The sequence below is a fragment of the Notolepis coatsorum genome (assembly GCF_963971535.1).
Source record: "Notolepis coatsorum genome assembly, chromosome: 18".
NCBI classification, from domain to species: Eukaryota; Metazoa; Chordata; class Actinopteri; order Aulopiformes; family Paralepididae; genus Notolepis; species Notolepis coatsorum.
The window spans coordinates 35,167,849-35,189,760 of NC_140182.1; the positions used below are offsets into that span (position 1 = coordinate 35,167,849).

Sequence of the window (21,912 nt, forward strand, 5' to 3'; positions counted from 1 at the left end):
CTCTGGTTCTAGTTTTCCATATTAACCATGAGGCCCCTCTGGGGGCCTGCAGCTACAGAGTCTCAATTACTTAATTGATCTAATTCTGGAAGGAAAATAAAGTGAGGATACGTGTGCCCCCCTAGGAATTGGGCTAAAGCTCCCTGGGAGTGTCTGTGGGAGTGATGACTAGCGTGTCATCCCTATTTCTGACTTGAGGGGCGCGTTTCTCGCATGCAAGAGGGGCAGGGGGCCGCAAGTAGGAATCCAAGGCACCGCTAACCCGCAATGACAAAGCAAGAGAAACCGCCGCCGGCGTGTTGCGCCATAGTTGCTCCCATTGCCCTCGCCGCGACACAGACGGCGGTAATAATAAACTTGTGAAAATGTTGTTGGGAGGAGGATGGAAAACGTCCCAATGTCCTTCACAACGATGGAGAGTTTTTATTTTAAGTAAACAGGCATTTCTTCTTGTTCTTCTTCTTCTGTAGACATTTCATGCACGCTCGCTTTTCCTCCTCTTCTATTTCTTCTTCACATGGGGTTGAGGTAATAAAACATATCCTCTTTCATCTCCACGGGTCGAAGCCGCCGTCCGTCCGTCCGCCGACCAGAAGACTCATCACCCGTTATGGCAAAGCACCCATATAAAGTGAGGAGACAGGTGAAGCCCCCCCCCCCCACTTCATATAACGAAACGATGGAAATCATAAAAGCAGCAAAGAATGGCATTTCCATAAGTCCTAATACAAAGTAACCTACCCAAATATACATATAAAGATTGAATAAATACTATCATATATAGTGGTATTTCTTTCTTTTTGCAGTCCATTTTGTATCTTGCGTATGCATGTACGGTATTTATGTTACCTGGGGAAATAATCCACATGTGCAAATAAGTGAGTTATTGCCAGTTTTTTTTTCTTCTTCCTCTCTCCGTGCGTCATATTCGGGGCAGGAAGTGCGTGACAGTCATGGCGGTGGTGGCCCGGTTGCCCCTCTTTAGGCGTCCATGTTTGCTTAGGGCCATGTAGAAGCCTCGGTAGGAGAACGACTCGTAGGCGTTGTAGTTGTTGGCCAGCATGCTCTCCTTGAACTTGCACTCGTCACGGAAGGACTTCTGTAGGAAGACAAAGGAGAAGAAGTCAGTCTTAATGCACAGGTGTGGGGGAGAAGAGTTTTCATTAATTTTCTTTATTTATACATGAAAGGGTAAAAAAAAAAAAAAAAACATTTCACATGTACATTTAAACTGGCCTGACTCAGTTACAAACTGGTTTTCAGCAGGTTCCTGTTCTGCAGCACATGAAACAATAATTTTATATACAGAACAAATAGGCAGTTGCACTACATACAATAATATAATCCTGACAAAGTCATGTGCTGTCGTTTTTTCAGGACATTTACATTTAGTCATTTAGCTGACGCTTTTATCCAAAGCGACTTACAAGTTCTATACGACAAGTCAGCAGGAGCCTCTCTTTCAGCTGAGTAACAATGATCAAACAGTGCTGAAACTTGGGTGCTGCAGTATTGAGTGCATAGACATAAGACATATTAGTAATTTAGTATAGTAGGAGGAGTGCATGGTAGTATAGGACAGTAAGAAGGTTAGTGTTTTTTTTGGACATGATGACATGGGATTGCAAAAGGGTTTGTAGTGTAAACAAATACAAAGATTACCTTTATGTACATTATATATATATATATATATATATATATATATATATATATATATCTTCTTCTTTTTTTTACTTAGACCGTCTGTTTTTTTTAATACTCAAGCTTATGGACACGATGGATACACCTTTTCTTTATGGACATTTGAACTGTTATTATCCTGTAAGTAGCTACTGTACTGACTCACGTTGTAAAAGATATGGCTAGAGATAGAGATGGTTTATCACTTTGAGGTTATAGGTTTATATACAACTAGGCATGTTAACAGTCATTTAACTGCATTCAATAACCCTAATAGCCCTGAGAGCCTTCTGTACTGTAATCAAAGTGACCTATTGCAAAGCATCAGCAGGGAGCTTGTCAGCTATTGCTCCACAGCTATTTCAATCTGCAGTATGTTTACACTATGGAAAGTAGAGCCAGGGGTGGCGTCAGAGTTTGAACTCGACGGGGGTTCAGAACCACTAGGGGGGTCCAGGGGCATGAACCCCCTGATATATATATATATATATATATATATATAAAAAGAAATTTGACAGGGGAATGGAGACAGGTTTTCAATGAGAATGTGCAAGTTAGGCTATTATTTTTATTGTTGTTTGTGAACATGAACAACTACAGTATCTTCAGGGAGTGGGGAAGGTACTAGGTCTGCGAGTGAAAAACACTTTTTGCTAAGTCCAAGGTCAATGTCGAAATCAGCAGTAGGCGCCACATACTGTACGAGTGTCATACAGCATTGGAAAGCTGGGAACCTAAGGAATAATTTCAGATGCAGCTCACCACTGTAAAAGTCTATTAATATGCAATAAACATGTTTTGAATCTCACCTATTCAAATTATTACAATTCTGAGTGTATAAAGGCTTTGGACATATTATGTATGTATGTTTTTATTACATTTTTAGTGAGTCGTTCCTTATCTTCATTGGGGAAAGTCTGGGAGTGTTGCATATTTGGATTTTATGGTGGTTTTTGTTTCTGATATTTTGTGATGTTTCTTCTTCACTTGTACAAGAAGACTTGTACAGCCCATGGGGGCTATTCCATGTGATCTCGGGCTATACTAATTAAATTAGATTTGATTTGTATGCCTAATGATAGCCATTGCCATGCTGGATTAAGTCTCACATGTTTTTGGTTGATACCATTTGTTTTTTTTAGATTTGGTGCAAAATATAACCATTTTTGACCAGAATTCATGAACATGGTCAAAAATCCCTTCAAAATACCCATTAAAATACCCACGATTTCTGCAAGACTTTTTTGGCGAACAGTCCTATTCTGAAAATGGTTCAGAACCCCCCCTTTATTTTCAATATGCCCAGGCATGACATATAACCTCTGAAGGGCCCAGGAAGAGTTTGTGCTTGTAAAGTTTCATGAGGCCGTGATTATCCTAGAGGTCATAATAGGTCATGTTATACAGCGAGGTCAAGTAAAAATAAAATGATCTCACTACAATGAAATGGCTACTATGGGGACTAACATCATCAGCTTTCCAGTCTACAAATGTATTCCAATTCATGGAATTCCAAGACTGTTACCATACTGGACCACAGTATGCCAAAATGGGCAAATACACAATTTTTTTAATCGGTGAAAATAACACATTTGTACTACATTCAAATTCAAAAGACTGCATGGGATTGCCATAAAGTGGGCATGTCTGTAAAGAGGAGACTTCATAGAGCCCATTTTCATTCAAATATCTTGAGGTGAGAGGTCAAGGTGAGAGGTCAAGGGAACCCTTTGAAAATGGCCCCGCAGGTTTTTTCCTGGCTAGGATTTAGTAGCAAAAGTTGGCTAATAGGGCTAAGATGTGTTTTCATGTGTGTGTGGTTTAAATTTTTTGGGGGGGGGGGGGTATACTGTTAAGAAATATGTTAAATAATACATCCACACAAAGTAAACTAGCCTAATAATAATTACTATTAACAAATTAAAAACGAATAAATAAAATAATAACTGGAATGAATAGAAAGTATGAGATTACATACAAAGATGTACTTAGCACAATAAGCTTTGGTTTATTGTAAAACAATCTCAGTATGAAAGCATGCCAGATTTTAGGCCAACTTTAGGCCTTAAATTGGTCTTAAATACTTCTATGTTGCGATAACTTCTCTGTATCTCATTTAAATGTGTTTGGGGGAAATGTCCAGGCTGCAAAGTAAGCAGTACGGTAATAACAATCAGTTCCCCCAAACAATTTGTATGGAATTACTTCTTTCTAGGGGTGTAACGGTACACAGAAGCCACGGTTCGGTACGTACCTCGGTATTGGGGTCACGGTTCGGTACAACAGAAATTTTTTTTTTATAAATATTATTATTAATATATATTTTTTTAATATATATTTTTTTTATATATTATATTTATGATAATTATTATAATTATTATTATTAAATAGAATAATTTTCTATAGGCTTGCCGTGGTAGTCATACTGGTGTCATTCTGTGTTCAGGCATCCAGAGTAAATGAATTGCCTAGTGCCCCTTTAACAACTTATAGGCTTGGTAAGTTTCAGTTTCACTTCTAGAGAGGATTTAACTGCACGAGACTGAAGACTACCAGAGAATAGATGACATGTTACACAACAATGGCAGAGGATTATTTGGATTTAAACACAATAGCAGTTCAACTGGAGAGGAGCTCAGATGATCAGTCCGAAAAAGTATGTTTCTTTTTTTTATTTTATCAGCGTGAGTCCGGCGGTGGAGAATGTTGTTGTTGTTTGTTGGCGACGCGTGTCTGTGTGTGTGTGTGTTGGCGATGCGCGGCGTGTGTGTGTGTGTTGGCGATGCGCGCGCGTGTGTGTGTGTTGGCGATGCGCGGCGTGTGTGTGTGTGTTGGCGATGCGCGGCGTGTGTGTGTGTGTTGGCGATGCGCGCGTGTGTGTGTGTGTTGGCGATGCACGGCGTGTGTGTGTTGGCGATGCGCGGCGTGTGTGTGTGTTGGCGATGCGCGGCGTGTGTGTGTGTTGGCGACGCGCGGCGTGTGTGTGTGTTGGCGATGCGCGGCGTGTGTGTGTGTTGGCGATGCGCGGCGTGTGTGTGTGTTGGCGACGCGCGGCATGTGTGTGTGTTGGCGATGCGCGGCGTGTGTGTGTGTTGGCGATGCGCGGCGTGTGTGTGTGTTGGCGACGCGGTGTGTGTGTGTGTTGGCGATGCGCGGCGTGTGTGTGTGTTGGTGACGCGGTGTGTGTGTGTGTGTGTTGGCGACGCGCGGCGTGTGTGTGTGTGTTGGCGACGCGGTGTGTGTGTGTGTGTGTTGGCGATGCGCGCCGTGTGTGTGTGTGTTGGCGACGCCCGGCGTGTGTGTGTTGGCGACGCGGTGTGTGTGTGTGTGTTGGCGACGCGCGGCGTGTGTGTGTTGGCGACGCGGTGTGTATGTGTGTGTTGGCGACACGCGGCGTGTGTGTGTGTCTTTCCATTGGTTTAATTTGGTTAACATTATTGGGCGAACAAGAAAACGAAAAAAAACTGTACAATTGTAATGACCCTGCAGGCTGCAGCTGATCTTCTAATGTAAATGTGCCTTTCTCCGTGCACTTTCGCCCGCTCTGAAGTCGGACTCTGTGTGCCCGGCCACGTGCGCTGTTCTCGCACGGAACCCGCAAGTGCCTGGATGTGCGACTGGTGTGTTTGCGTTGAGGCGTATTCGTCGTATGGCTGCACGTACCGCACCGTGCCGGCCGTACCGTAAATTTGCCGTTACACCCCAGTTCTTTCATAGTAATTTTTCTTAAAAGATGTTGCCAGTGGCCGTCAAATAGGTATTCAATTCTATTCACAGTTGTCTTAAAAACGTCTTAAATAGTCTTAAATGTAACTTGGAGGAAGCTTGAAGACCCTAGTCTATTACAAACTCAAGAAGAAATGTAGGTTCTCTTGAAGAAAATGGGTGCAGGATAACCTCCATCGCTATTATATACCATTAAGAGAACCACTGCTTTCTAGATATAATCTAAATGACTTTCGGCATATTTGTCAGTATCAACAACAACAACAACAGGAATTACTCTGCTGCCCTGAGCAGACAGGGGAGATCTTAACACAGTAGAGTGAGGCAGCGATGACATCAATCAACCACGTGGGACCTAATTCAATCACTTATCAGATTATCGGCCTCCGAGACGACGTAGACCAGGGGTGTCAAACTCATTTTCACAGAGGGCCACATCAGCATTATGGTTGCCCTCAAAGGGCCAAAGACAGTATAAATGTTATGTAATGTAAAATAAATGTAGCTACTCATTTACATATTGTTAAACATGTTGTTTCTGTATTTATTACTTATTCAAGTTATACATATTGCATATGCATTTGCATAGATGTAAAAATATATGTTAGCTTATGTTATTTTAACAAATAATTTTAGTTTATCAGAACCCCATATTACTCCATTAATCAATGATCAAACCATTCAAGTAAATAACAAAGAAGAAGATCATCAAATACAAGCTATGACATTAAGTTTGTTCAAAACCTTTTGTCACAGTCAAGAGGGGCAGAACTAACAACTGAGCTGCAAAGAACACGTGGGACAGATGTAGCAGATGTTACAAAAACAAATGGCTGCACACAACCTTGCAGATGCCATACATCCAACTAATGGAAGATCGTTTAATTAACTTTAATTAACAGATTGCAGAATGGGTACAGTACAGTACAGCTCAATACACACAATTGTTAAGGGGATGCAGACCAGAGAAAGACTTTCGACTTGTTTACATCAGGGTCCACCATTTTCAATTCGTAATGAAATTGCTATTATGTGTCTGCATGAACACACAACTGTAACTGTACTCAAAAATAACAAAATAAGGGTTGTCTCAGTTCACAACTATATTGGTCAAGTTTTGGGTGGGACTTGTTTGCGTCCCTACAGCTTCTTATTCAATTGAGCAAGATGCTCGGTTATGTCACACAGCCAGTTTGCATCTGACAGTTGAGACAATATTTCTTCAACCCTTTGTTACCTATTCCGCCTGGATCTTTTTTGTATTGTATTTGTATTTTGTAGGAGTAAGTGCTTTTGGCTTTTTTCCTTTGTTACTTCATCAATACCTCAGATGTTCAACATACATGTATGTGTAAGAATGTGTAATAACTAAGGCTGTCAAAGTTAAAGCTTTATTAACGCATTAACCCACAATTATTTTAACGCCGCTATTTTTTAACCCAAGATTAATGTTTAAAAAAAAAAAAAAATGTACCATCAAATGACGTGGCGGGCCTCTATGTTTCAGCCTCTATGTTTCAGCCTCTGAGACATGCAGACCAATGTTTCAGCCTCTGAGACATGCAGACCAATGTTTCAGCCTCCGAGACGACGCAGACCAATGTTTCAGCCTCTATGTTTCAGCCTCTGAGACATGCAGACCAATGTTTCAGCCTCCGAGACGACGCAGACCAATGTTTCAGCCTCTATGTTTCAGCCTCTGAGACATGCAGACCAATGTTTCAGCCTCCGAGACGATGCAGACCAATGTTTCAGCCTCTATGTTTCAGCCTCTGAGACATGCAGACCAATGTTTCAGCCTCTGAGACACGGAGAACAATGTGTCAGCCTCTGAGACATGCAGACCAATGTTTCAGCCTCTGAGACACACAGACCAATGTCTCAGCCTCTGAGACATGGAGAACAATGTCTCAGCCTCTGAGACACGGAGAACAATGTGTCAGCCTCTGAGACATGCAGACCAATGTTTCAGCCTCTGAGACACAGACCAATGTTTCAGCCTCTGAGACACGCAGACCAATGTTTCAGCCTCTGAGACATGCAGACTGACTCATACTATTAGTCAAATATAAAATACAGCAGGCACGGATACAGGTTGTCCGTTTGCACGAGGACTAACAAAGTCCTCTTCTGGACACTGAGATTGCACAAGGCCCTGCAAATTCAAAGTCAATAACTCTCAGTATCTACTACTAATTTACCTAGATCTCACACCCCGCCCTCTCTTCTTGATCCTCCAATCGCAACCGTTGCTTCCCTCGGACAACAGCATCAAGTGTGTTTTCCCATGCAGTTCCTATCCAGTGCAGTGTCATTAATCCTGACGTGTTACTAGGGCTGGGCGATATATTTTAATAATCGATATCGAAAAGAAAAAAATATATAGATTTTTTTTTTGTGACCTGCAACAGGGCAGTTTTAAAACAGTGAGACAGACTTGTCTTTCTTGCCTGCAACTTAAAGTAATGGCTTTGCTTGTTCAAATGACAATACTGACCAAATTGAGATTTATTTTTCTCTTTTATTTTGTTTGCTTTCTAATTTAAAATACAGTTTGAAACCGTCTGTACACAGTAGGCTATGTGTGCTAGCAGAGCTAGACTCCAGTCATGAGTCACGGTGCACATGTGCTGTGGTTTGTCCACCAAAAAAGCGCCAAAAGATAGAAAAGAAACTAGCAGAGCCAGAACTGTTCAACTCCCCTGGAGCCACAGCCAGCAGAGAAGCCGGTTTACTTTCGCTTTCAAACCAGCTGCAGCCTGAGAACTGGAGTGTGAGGGGATTGCTGCAAAATAAACATACATCTGTTGTTTATAAAATATATATATATTTTTTCTAAACCTTTATTTACCCCCAATTTTTTGCAATAGATTTTTTTTGTTTGTTATCGATATCGTTATCGCGATATAATTTTTGGCCATATCGCCCAGCCCTACGTGTTACACTGCAAGAGAGTAGAGTCCCGCCTGCACTGTCTCAAGTCAAGTCAAGAGTTTTATTTGTCACGGCATACGAGTATACAATGAAATGTGGGTGGTCTTGCCCGCAACGATGTGCAATACAGTGGTACAAGTTCAACATATAATAGAATCCAATACACTTACAATCAGAGATATTAAAGGGAAACAGTTTAAGATTTCAGAGATACATACTATTATTACTATGGTCCTGGAGGACAGTACAGAAACCAGAGAGCTAAGACTCAGACTTGTGATGTCATCAGGTATTAACAACGCCCCCCCCCCCCTGAGAGGGAGGTTTGCCCTGAGTGGGAGGTTCGAAGGGTCAAAGTGGGGATCAAACAGGAGGGATTTAAATTGTGGATACCAAACAAAGAAGGTAAAGACAACTTTAAACTGTTAAACAGTAATCCAGAACTATTTTATTGCGCTGTAAAGAAAATGTGATTTTATATGTCTGCACTTTATGTGCTCATTTCATGTCTATTCTATTCTACTACTTATTGTACTGCACTATTGCATTATTTTACTCTGTCTATTCTATCTTACTCTTTTTATTATTATCTATTTTTAAAACTGAATCAAACCATAAACAAGGTGGCCTGTTGGGATGTTAGATCCTAATGTGAAAAACTGTCTTTTTTCTGTTGTGAAGGAATTTGAGCTGCAATTTCTGTATGAAAGGTGCTATACAAATAAAGTTGATTATTATTATTATTATTATTATTATTATTATTATTATTAAAGCTGCAGTAGGCAACTCTAGCAAGAGTGCGGTTATCTGTCCAGCAAAAATAGAGCAAGCTCTGCATCACTCTGCAGCACAATACGCTTTGGTTTATTGTAAAACAATCTCAGTATAAAAGCATGCCAGATTTTAGGCCTTAAAAAGGTGTATATTTTTTTTGACCTGCCAAGTGTCCAGGGTTGCATCAGGAAAAACTAAGACCACCACCTCATTCCTCGTCAAAAAGTACACGCAGTCACCAACCCCGGAGCGGCTGGATTCGCCTGTTCGAATCCAGCTCACAGCTCCGGGGTTGTCACCAGCTTGGCTGGCCGTTCACACTAATACAATTGGCAGTATTAGAGGGTGGGAGAAGCTGGCGGGGTGGGTCCGGGTCGTTGTAAACAGCGACTCCTACAGTTCGGTCGGGGCGCCTGCTAAGCGCGGATAGGATCTAAGTGGGATAGTGTGATCCTTCCACACGCTACGCCCTCTCAGTGAGAATCCGCGCTGCCAGTTGAAAAGAAGCGGTTGATTGGCTGGACGTGTGTCGGAGGAAGCACGTGGTAGCCTCCACTCTCCCAGACCGACTGTGGGGGGTAAGTGTGCAGCGACCAGGAAGGGGATTGGGAATTGGCATGACGACTAACATTGGGATGGGAGAAAATCGGAGGAAAAAGGAGGGGGGAAAAGATCAATAAAAAAAATAATAAAAAAAGTACACGCAATGTGCAAAAACCAACTGACCACATCCCCTGCTTTATCAGAGAGACAACTCAATATTAGAAGACCTCATTCTAGGTAAAGAGCCTGCGTGAATCACAGAAGAAGCTGGTTTAATAACCCGTTAGTTTGACCATGCCGTAGGAGATGGGGGGAAACGGCATCATGTAAAGATAGAGAGAGTGGCAGAGAGAGTACCCTGGGGGATGTTCAGAGCTGGTAGCCTAAGAAAAACACAGACAAACCTTCGATGGGTTCAGAAAATCACGTCTGCCATTTACCATCTATGTATGGAGTAGCTCCAGATTTTATACCCGGCGAAATCACAAGTCTGAGTCTTAGTTCTCTGGTTCTGCGATATTGATTGGACTGTTCTAGGCCATAGGAATTACATACTTATATGGTTTCTTGAATTGAGTGACGTTCCCCATTCAAGTACAATGTTTCGGTCATGTGACCTCCGTCAGGTATCTAGACACGCGATGAAGGTCGTATGACTGAAAGGTAGCACTTAATACTGTAAATCTGATTGAAAGTTAAGTAAATATGAGGGAGTTACTCTTTTGCTGTGAAACCTACTCGCCTCCGACTTACCTATTTAACCCTTTCACTGCCACACTACAGAAGGTTAACCCTTTACTATCACACTACCGACGGTTACCGGCTTAACCGGCTGTTGTGTGGCAGTGAAAGGGTTAACCTTCTGTGTATTGTTGCAGTGAAATGGTTAACCGTTTGGTAGTGCAGCAGTGAAAGGGTTAAGACATACAGGTGTCCAACGCCTTTTTCTTTGGTACAGTAAATGTTAAAACTACAGTGTAAAAAATGAGGGTTCTTCGCAGGATGCCTCAAAGATACTCAAAAGGTACTGTGGCACAACCTTAAGAGTACCTTAAAGGAACACGCCAACATTTTAGGAAATTAGCTTACCGTCTTCTCCAGAGAGAGACAAGAAGATAGATACCAGTTTCCTCTCTGTGCGTTCAGTAGAAAGCTATCTGGCTGCATGTTAGCCTAGCTTAGCACAATGAATGGAAGCGGACAGTGCCGGGGAGCCTAGGCATTGTCCAACTAACACCTCTCCCGAAGGCTACCCGTCACTGTCTGCTTCCATTCATTGTGCTAAGCTAGGCTAACATGCAGCCAGATAGCTTTCTACTGAACGCACAGAGGAAACTGGTATCTATCTTCTTGTCTCTCTCTCTGGAGAAGATGGTAAGCTAATTTCCCAAAATGTTGGCGTGTTCCTTTAAAGAGTATCCCAGAGAAGCCCTTGGGGGCGGGTGGGGTGCCGTGGAAGCATCCAGACATCGATGTGAGGTGCTCTGCTTCTAGGAATGTTGGGATGTCTCAAAGATCCTACATTTTGCCTGTGAGTACCAGTCTAAATGTGTATATGACCAGTCGTGTTTTGAAAATGCAATCTTTTGTATAATGTATGGCTGAGTATTACCTGGTTTTTCAGGAGCCTTGTTGTATGCGGTGCTAATAAGACTGGGAGAATTTGTATTGATCACATTAATGTACCCCCTTACTGTAAAGACTTGTGTAGAGTTTGAAAATAGTACATAGTAAGTAGAATAACACCTAAAGGGAATAGTTTTGATTCTGTTGACAATAATGTTGTCAACTGGTAGAATCCTCTCTCAGCGCAAGGCGTTCCTCCTACTAGCTCTGGCTTGTTAGCCACAAACTAATGCAAAATCAATGGGGTCAAGCTCACGGAAGCCTACTGAAACTTACTCCACAGTGCACATACAGTAGGTTTCAGTGAGTCCGTTTGTACACACAGGAGATTGACCCCATAGACTTTGCATTGGTTTGGGGCTAACTAGCCCTAAAGCTATTATGAGTAACAGCATGGATTGCACTGAGACAGGACTCTACCAATTAACATCAGCATTGGTAATAGGAAATAGGGCTAGGATTCCCTTTAACACTTTCTGCGCCAAAAACGTCGTACAACGGGTTTCATCATATTTGATCATATTTCATATTTTCGCCATGGTATTCATATTTCCCTCACGGAGGCTGGTCTGATGCTGTGGGACTCTGCACAACTCTGCAACGCTTCAATACTGCCACCTGGTGGATGATCGGCGAGTTGCCAAACCGGAAATGCCGGTTGGATATCGGTGCGTCTCCTAAATACGTCCGGCCACTCGCTTATTGTTGCGGGACTCAAGACACACGTCCATGTGTAGCGATCGCTGCCATAACTCAATAATCGACATGATTTGGGCTGTTATTATTATTATACAAACCGGAAATGGATCGCCTCGATCCCCATCAAATAACTGGGATCTTTTTGCTCCAGTGTCATTGCCCAACGGTAAGAGGAGGCTGACGTTACTTTCAGCCTGTTTGTTTATTATTATCCATACAAACTGCTCTGATCTATATATCACCCATACTACATGAAGCATTTAACGACGATCACGGAATTATAAACGACCCCCCCCGCGCATGATCAGTCATAACGTTTAGGACCATGTACAGTTGACATTTTTAATATAGCGTGGATCGGTATCAAACGGCATTTGATAATCTATATATGCATTTATGCCTATATCTCACGTTCTAGGAATTACTGCAGAAAACGATAAAAACATATTTATATTCTAGACGGTATTTTTGTATGAATGTGTGAATGAAAAAGTAAAACGTTCCTACATCCTGAACGATAGATAATCGATGTTGAATGGGCCATAGTAATGTCAATTTAGCAATACAATTTAAAAAGTTATAGCCCTGCAAAGAAGGTAAACATCTCCATAGGCTTAGACTGGTGGCAGTGATCAAACATTGATGGATATAAGCGTGGCAGTTAATGTGTTAATCTGATGCATTATCTGACTGACTTAAATGATCTATATTGCTTGTAATATCCCCAAAATACACTAAAAGACATTTAATGTCTTCACTATAGGTCTGTAAGTGTCCTGCCGTATTTGTGATGATATGACATGCTTGCTGGACCTTTGAGGCTCTTTATTCTCCCAACCCCTATATGTCTGATGAGATGCAGCCACAGGCTTGACAGCAGCACTAAAGACTATACAGACTGAGGCTTTTTTGTGTACCTACTATATTCTATGACTGCCTAGTCAGCACAGAATATAGTGCATATACCATTAGAGATTAGTACATTTATTGTCAAGTAGAGTACAATGAAAATAAATATGGTGTAATGCATTTAGTGCCTATTTGTGAATAGATAGATAGATAGATAGATAGATAGATAGATAGATAGATAGATAGATAGATAGATAGATAGATAGATAGATAGATATAGATAGATAAAGAGAGAGACCATCATGTGTGTGAGTGGAAGAAGAGAGGGGTGCAGTTTAAGCCCCTGCCCCTAAGATGTCTGGCACAGCACTGTACAACAATGATACATCTTGATTTTGAACCACCACCAAATGTCCATGATCTTCCCCTGATAGGTTCTGGTGCATAGGGGGGGGGCTTTCACCTCGTGCTGGGCCAAATAGAAGAAAAAAAATCTGCGTCTGTTAACCTCATCATTATTTTGGCTAACGGGACACACACATGGTACTCATCCGAAATATGACGTGCAAATAAAACCGGATCAGGCTGTATAATAGCGCCCTATTTTAGGCGCCCATTAACAAATATTGCAGCAGGACAATAAATTGAATACTGTGCATACCTACCGTTCCGTATAACCTCCCACGGCTATTCATTGCGACGAACAGCTCACTCTTCACGCCGTACAAGCTAACCACTCCTCTGTCCACGGTGGAGATCTCTATTAGACCTGATAGGACAAAGCCACAAAGGGGTTATTGGATTAGAGATATAGATATACTGTCTGTGGCGAAATAGCGTCCCATCATAACGGTTACTATGGCATCGTGCGCGCTGCGTCGGTGTGCGGGTGTTAACCTTGCAGGTTGCTGCGCAGGATGCTGCGTCTTTGTTCGGCATCTTTCACCCCACATCACATTCCCATCATCAGCGCGCATCATTTTTTTAAGGCCCATTGTAATTACTGTAATTATTATTGCATTGACGTGCATGGCTTCTCGTCTCTGGACCCGCTGTAAGGGCCTGCGTAAAAATAAGTTGTGTCTAAAAGCGTCCATACATTCATGTCATGGTTGAGCTTAGGGGTGATATTCAGCCCTGCAGTGTATACTGTTTTTAATAGATTTGTCTTTGCTGTGGAAGACATTCAATGCTCCCTTAGCGGCCGACGACATATGATCATGCAAATTAATAGAGGGGGCCAGGGGGGGCAGAATAAACGCTCATCACAGATCCATACTTATTGACTTCTCCCTCCGTTATGTCTATTGCATTACAGCTGTGAAGGTATAACTCACTGTACTGGTTCTCATTATGTGCACCGTTTATCCTGCCGTCAGGGAGCACCTGGAGGTGGAACCCGATGCCCACGTTGCAGTAGAGCCGTCGCACTCTTTTGATACCCAGCAAATAGTCACTCTCCCAGTTCAGGTCCGGTTTCTCCCCCGAGATGCCCAGTATGGAGCGGGAGAAGAGGGTCTCCCATCTTTTCTCCAATAAAGTGGCATTGGTCCTGCTCCCAATAGGATAGGACGAGACGACCCCCAGCAGGAGCCCCAGCAGGAGGACAGTCGCGGTCAGCGTCCAGTGCGCGCCGGCCTCGCAGGACATACTGATGAGGAGCCTTTGCGCAATGGCCATCCCGGTTTACCTTCGGGCCACGTGGTCACAATTAATGACCCTAAAAATACCACTCTTCTTGTTTTTCTTCCTTCGGCATGCTGCTGCTGGCAGAGGGGTATTTTGGGAACGCGGATCAGGGGGGCTTCGGGCATGAAACGAAAGCCCCGGTGCGGAGGAGAAGAAACGGGAGAGCAAGAGCGCAGAGCTGGAGGTGGTGGTGGTGATGATTACCATGTTTTGCAGCTCCGCGCCTCTCTCTCTCTCTGACACTCTCTCTCTCTCTCTCTCTCTCTCTCTCTCGGTGGGCAACGCAGGTCGTGGAGAATAGCCCATACACCACCCACCCACTCACCAAAACCCCATTTCACCTTGCCAAGGCTATCGCATCTCTCTAGATGACATCATGCTGACTTCACTGCTGCCCCCACCGAGAGATACAAGAGAGAGAGGGAGAGAGAGAGAAAGAGGGGGGACAGACAGAGAGAGAGGGAGGGGGTGAGATAGAGAGAGACAGAAAGAGGGGGTGAGAGAGAGAGGGGGTGAGAGAGAGAAAGAGAGGGGAGAGAGAGAGAGAGAAAGAGGGTGAGAGAGAGAGAGGGGGTGAGAGAGGGGGGGTGAGAGAAAGAGAGGGGGGTGAGAGAGAGAGACAAATAGTGAGAGAGAAAGAGGGGGTGAGAGAGAGAAAGAGAGGGTGAGAGAGAGAAAGAGAGGGGAGAGAGGGGGTGAGAGAGAGGGGGTGAGAGAAAGAGAGGGTGAGAGAGAGAAAGAGTGAGCGAGAAAGAGAGGGGGTGAGAGAGAAAGGGCGAGAAAGAGAGGGGGTGAGAGAGAGCGAAAAAAAGAGTGAGAGAGAGCGAAAGAGGGGGTGAGAGAGAAGTTGCAAGCAAGCAAGAAAAAGGGGCGCTGGGCTGCAATGCCAAGTGTGTGGAGAGTTCAGCGGAACACCGACACAGAGAGCAGGGAGAGACACCTCACTGGGTGCGTTAAGTGACCGGAAGACATGAGGGCCACTTTGGCAGCAGCTCCCAAATTGGGTCGGTGGTCATATGTCTGACAGGCTGCTTCCTTATTTAGAAAGGAAGGCGTAAAAACCAGGCCACCACCACTTGTCACCGGAGAGCAATGGCAGCTCTCGCGTCGCGTCCCACTTTCTATACGGCGTTTGTCCGCGAACTTTCCCAGAATTTGTTTTATTTTCCCTGGCTATAAATGATATATTTCTATCTGGCACACTTATACCATGGGGCCTATATTCCTTACACTAGTGCCTTCGTGAGAACGGTGGGAAGCAAATTGGATAGGCCCTGCCATGAAATGGCACACATTGCCGGCATGCCATTCCCTGCGACATGAAAGCCTATCATCTTTTCCATGTAATAGATAATGCCAGCAGCGGCAGCCCTTACGTCAGCGGATAGGCAGTGCAGTCGCGCGCCACGGGTTTGTCATACTTGACACTGCAGTTCCTCGATATTTCCAAAAGATGGCACTATTTCCCATGTTTTTAAAACTCTCTAAACATGTTTCAGGAATATCTTTTGCAGTTAGGAGCTTGACTTCTTGTGGGCTATAGTAGGGATCTGTGTTACATTATTACTCAGGGTCAGGGACAAGCCTATTTTATAATGCAGTTCATTTATTTTGTATAAAAATCTATTTGGTGACTGCATACTTACACACAATCTGAAGGATGTACAATCAAAGTAAAACATTGACTTTCTGTAATGGCTAAATGAAACAATGACAATGACACATCTGTTGGCAGAGGACGTACAAGTCCAGTGGCAAAAAAAAAAAAAAAGTCTGATAATATCAGAAAATATCCCTGATCAATGTCTTTCATCTCAGAACAAAACCATTTCTTACAGCCTTGACATAATTTGACCCTTAGCACTTTGCTATCATGAAATCCAAGAGCAGGACATTTGAGCACAGAGAGAACTATGAAAACAAACAACTATACTGTTTACATATTCAATTTAAATGCTTAACCCTTTCACTACCACACTACAGACTACGACACTACAGGCGGTTAGTGAAAGGTTAACCTCAGTAGTGTGGTAGTGAAAGGGTGAATGATTAATTGAAAATTAGCAAACGACATGAAAATTACTTTGAGACGAAAGAAGTGGTTAAATATGACCCAGATAAAACAGTATTGACAATATATTAGCATTTACACCAGCATTATAACATGATCAACTCCACTAACTCCAATGACCATTATGCACATGGCGGCCATTTCACTCTTATGTCATGCTCAGGTTGGGATTCCCAAGGAAAAGAAATCTCAACCTGAGCATGACATGAAAGCAAAATGGGCACCATGTGAATATGGTCAATATTCTAAAAAGCAAACAGCAATGGACATGGAGAACAGAGGAGGTTTCAGCTTATATATAAATGATGAACATAACTTGGATTTCCGACATCTTTCAGTACCAAAGAAAAATGACATTATTCTCATTTGCAACTGATTTTGATTATTGACAGCAGACAATGGCAACAGGCTATGTGATGTTTTCAAAGCCACAGTAAAACGTGGATAACTTTGCATGGTACTCAAAATAAATTATACCCTTGAGGAAGCTTTTATATCACATCTATACAAATAATAATTTATCTTTTTTTGTGCTTGTGATTTCTTTTTTTCTGTTATTTAATTCTTAATTTTTTTGAGAAAAAAAATACATATGTACAAAACAATGTAGAGTGTAGAGGCACTTGGAAAAGTTAATTAATTAGTTCTGAGAGGTCTGCCACCACTAGCATGGTTATGTTCTGAGGAGGTCAGAGAACATTACTGCTTCTGATTTTGGGTGGTAACATAGGTTCATTTTATATACCGCCTTCCCCCACACACACACACGTATTCTTGTTTTAGCCAGTCTTTACTGTAACTGTAACTGGCAACAGGGCAGACAATTGACCAATCTCAAACCCCACGCCCTTTTCTGGATCCTAATCGCAACTGATTCTTGAAGGAACAGCAACAGTTGTGATTGGAGGATCAAGAAAAAGAGCAGAGCTTGCGATAGGTCAATTCTTCCGCTTTTCTTCTTCCCATGATGAGCAGAGGCTTCATGTCATATGTGATGTATTAGCTAAAACAGCCTCGTCGTTTCATGAGTAGGCACAGAAAACCCTGACTCAAAATACATGTAAAGTATTGCTAACGTACTGATTGTAACATAAGCATTTTTGTTTATGCAACCACCTCATTTGAAAAGTGTAACTGAAGGCCACAATGTTTTGATGCAGTCAGCAGCTCATAATGGTCATCTGTGTACAGTGTAATTCCAGCTGACTGGGACACGCAATAAAAAAAACAACAACTGCATCATGCCGTCACACAATATCTCTTGTTGTTTCATTCTCTCTCCCCTGATGCTCACTCATACGTAAACAGTAAATAGAGTGCAGAAATAAAGTCCAGAAAGTGGACCCAGGTCACGGTTGAATGGAGTTTTGCCATATATATTTTTTAATGTTACCTTTTAAAAATGCAAACCATTTGAATCCCAAGGTGGTTGTACTCATTCAGCAGGCTGTCATTTAAAATGGATTGTATTTTGCAATTTCTTTTATTAAAATCTTAAAAATACATTAGAATGAACTATATACATGTATTAATATTTGGAATCGTGCCAGAAAATACAAGCCTCATCATTTTAAATGACAGCCTGCTTGATGAGTACAACCACTTTGGAATTCAAATTAGGGGCGGGGAGGGGTCCATACAGCAATATATCACAATATTTTGCGCACCGAAATAATATCGATAGACTGACGGCTGAATAATATTTTGCTTGACAATCACACTTTGCTGCAATAAAAATGATCAGAGTGAGGTAAATAGACTGAAAACTATTAGATAAAACAGATGTTGTATATATATTTTTATTGCAGATGTTGACCAAGTTTTCCATTGGAGACATAATTTGCAGTTGAAAAAAGGAAATCAATTGCAATATCGCAATATTATAATAGTGTGACTCTAGTCAAAGTGAAAAGTGAAAATGGCAAAACCCCATTCAAGCGCCTGGGTCCACTTCCTGGACGTCCCTAACACTCTCTACTCCGGATCATACAAGGCTTGATTAGAGGAGAGCTCCCAAATAATGAGAGAGCGATGAAACTAGTTGGAAACATCCCATCTGGGAACAATGTTGGTCTTTCTGCAGTCTTGCTAGTAGTGTATGACTTTTGGTCTTACGCTCATGGGCATTATTATAAAAGGAAGCTCCCACCAGAACAACCTCTAATTTCAAACCTCCTTTTATTTTGTTTACATCATTGAATCAGAGACCTCATGTGAATTTCCCAGATTGTCACTGTAGTTCTACAGTGGGCTATAACATCAGAGTGATGTCATTGTAGTTCTACAGTAGGCTATAACATCAGGGTGATGTCACAACATCAGAGTGATGTCATTGTAGTTCTACAGTAGGCTATAACATCAGGGTGATGCCATTGTAGTTCTACAGTAGGCTATAACATCAGGGTGATGTCATTGTAGTTCTACAGTAGGCTATACGATCAGGGTGATGTCATTGTAGTTCTACAGTAGGCTATAACATCAGGGTGATGTCATTGTAGTTCTACAATAGGCTATAACATCAGGGTGATGTCACTGTAGTTCTACAGTAGGCTCTAACATCAGGATCATGGCAGCAGAGAGACTGTTTTAACCAGTGGCAAAGAGAGGAGACGAGTCGGGACAATAAGACGTCTACTATCCTGAGACAACTGTTCTGATCCATAGCAACACGTAGGCTCAGTGATCTGGGATATTTCAGCAAAGTCGACATGTTTGGATACAAGACTCCCATTGGCGTTGGGTTTGTAACCTAGGGATGCAAAATGTATAGGCTACAATTATCACACGTTTAACTTTTTACTAATAAAATTGAAACCTTTTTAAGCTCACTTTTGTTTTTAATAATGCAACGTATGGCCGCACCAGTTAAACATTTATTTAAAATTATGAAATAAAGCTTTTCAATGCATTTCTACGGAGGTCTAATCCAAACATGTCGCCCTTTTGCCAAGTTCTACACCCAGGATCACTAGAGAAAGGATGGTTTGATTGAACATTCCAGTTCCATTGAAGTCACTTCATTCCCCGCCCAAAAAACCCAAAACAAAACACAGCAGATACAATAGTCAAATCACCTCACCCAACAAACAGGTTGCATCAGGAGATTCCCATAGGGATATAAATATATGTATCAATAATATACAACATATTTACAGTGGAACTGTTCCATTACACAGCCACACACACACACACAGAAGAGAAGTGAGACAGGAGGAAAACACGGCAGTGGGCGTATACACCAACATAATTACAAACATCCCGATTTCCAATCTGTCTATGCCCGTGGCGGACGACTCCGATGGTCCCCTTTTGGCTTATCAATAATCAATAATCAATGATATTTTTAAGTTTGGGTAGAAGACATCCACGATTCCTTCCGTCGTCACCGAAACAAACGACACGGGAGGAGATACTGTGTCCTTTATAGCAGCGGGAGGGGCTAGTGAACGCTAGCCAAACCCAGTCTCCCCTCAGTAGACGTCTTGACCTCCAGACACGCTTCAACGACTGGCCTGCGTGATGTTACCTTGATATGTGGATATTATGTGTCTTTATGTCGATAAAAGAGAGCGGAGGGTGTTGACACTCTGATGTGCAACCGGGGGAGGGGGAGAGAATTCCACGGGCCCTCGGCCGTACGGCCATTCGAGTTATCCGAATCAGATCTGAACCCGTGGTTGATATCGGAGAAGTGTCGGGGGGAGACTGAGTTGGCATCAGCCGAACTGCACTCGATACACAGACACACACTGTAACATAGGTGGCTAAGGATACAACGGTAAATAAAAATAAAAAGTCTGAGAGGGTGTGTGTGGTTGGGGTGCAGGGGAGAGGGCGTGCAGAGGGGGGGGCGGGGGTTGGCGAGTTTAGCTCTCCCACAACTCTGTTCAGTTCTATAGTAAATCTGTTCAGTTGTACCTGAGGATAGGATGGAGGGTCAGAGACTGTGGGGGGGGGTCAGTGCCGTGGGCTGGAAGGAACAGAGTGACGCCCGTTAGAAATGTACCCAATGTACCCAATCGATTTCTGTTCCACTCCAGCGTAGGATTTAGTTCCTGTGAGCAGCACGGCTTCATTTAAGCACAGCTGTGAGCGATGCCAAATGATCCCTCTTGTAACCACGGTAACTACTACATTTGGCAACCAGGGGGCGGGGGGGGGATTTTTGCTAGGTTGTCTTCCATATCCTGTCACACACAGTCGAAGACATGATACGTAGTCTTCCTCGAGGCGATGCTTCCGAAAAACAAGCAACTTAGAACAAGGCATTCTGTGGAACAGTAGTGCATTGTGGGTCGTGTTCCATCCATGGGGAAAGATCACCCTCGGATTCTAATTTCATAATTCCACCACTTCTGTATCTTTTGCTTGCTCGCTCTCTCTCTCTCTCTCTCTCTCTCTCTCGCTCTCAGCTCTTGAGGTCCTTTTGGTCGAAGACGATCTGATTGGCCAAATAGATGGCGACGGCGCCGAAGAAGGCGGAGCAGGCGATGTAGGCGGTGACGGACTGTGCGAACTGGACGATCATACCCATGAAGAGGGTGGGGAAGACCTGAGAGAGGAGGAAGGTGCTGTCCAGGATGGCAAAGTCCAGGCCCACGCCGCGCTTCTCGTAGCCCGGGTCCGCCTCCTCGGCCTCCAGGGAGTAGTACTCGACACTGTCCTGGCCAAAGTAGGCGTGGCCGTTAGTGCCCCCCAGCTTGTGGCTCAGTCCTCCCTCCTCGTCCACGGCGGTCAAGTGCAAGGAGTCCCTCTTGACCGCTGTTGTCATGCTGTTTTTATGTGTGTTTTTGGCTTTCCTTTTTGGCATGTAAACCTGAAATGAGCAGGGGACATAAAAAATAATTATATATATATATTATCTTACAGAGTTATTTAATTACAGAGTATTCAGTTCAATTAAAATATATATTTATCCCCCCCAAAAAGAGTCTAAAAAAGAGAGTATATACATTTGACGAAGAAACGGTACATTGGAGGAGGTTGGGTAGGTGGGGTGGAGGGGGGGGGTTGGGTAGGTGGGGTGGGGAAACTGTACATAGGAGGCGGTTGGGTGGGTGGGTGGGTGGGGGGGGGTAACTGTACATTGGATTATCGACGAAACGTTACTTGGTCCCAAGAAAAGGGTCTTGTGTATTATTGGGTTAGGACATTTACTTTACATTGGAGGGGGTTGGGTTAGGACATTTACAGGGGCCAGTTTCGAATTGCAGTCTCCCGTAGTGCTCTCTTTTGGTTTTAAGTGGGTAGTGATTCACATTCCTTTACAGCTGTGGGTAGGGCGCTTAGTCCCTTGTTTGAGCCGAATCTGGGTTTAACAT

At 43.0% G+C, this 21,912-nt stretch overlaps 2 protein-coding genes across 2 annotated transcripts in view; both read right to left on the minus strand.

The window, feature by feature from the left end:
- Positions 1-922: 922 nt before the first annotated feature.
- LOC311245012 (fibroblast growth factor 4B-like) lies at positions 923-14,511 on the minus strand (the record flags this gene model as incomplete). Its single annotated transcript, XM_084334764.1, has 3 exons — positions 923-1,099; positions 13,497-13,600; positions 14,169-14,511. 3 exons carry the CDS (start codon positions 14,509-14,511, stop codon positions 923-925), a joined length of 624 nt encoding a protein of 207 aa, XP_084190890.1.
- A 2,898-nt stretch (positions 14,512-17,409) lies between these two features.
- The window catches only part of LOC311244723 (solute carrier family 45 member 3), a 138,151-nt gene continuing 133,648 nt past the window's right edge, over positions 17,410-21,912 (minus strand). Inside the window, 1 exon segment of the mRNA XM_084334397.1 lies at positions 17,410-21,407. Coding sequence (XP_084190523.1) covers positions 21,000-21,407 — 408 coding nt within the window. The 3' untranslated portion in view covers positions 17,410-20,999.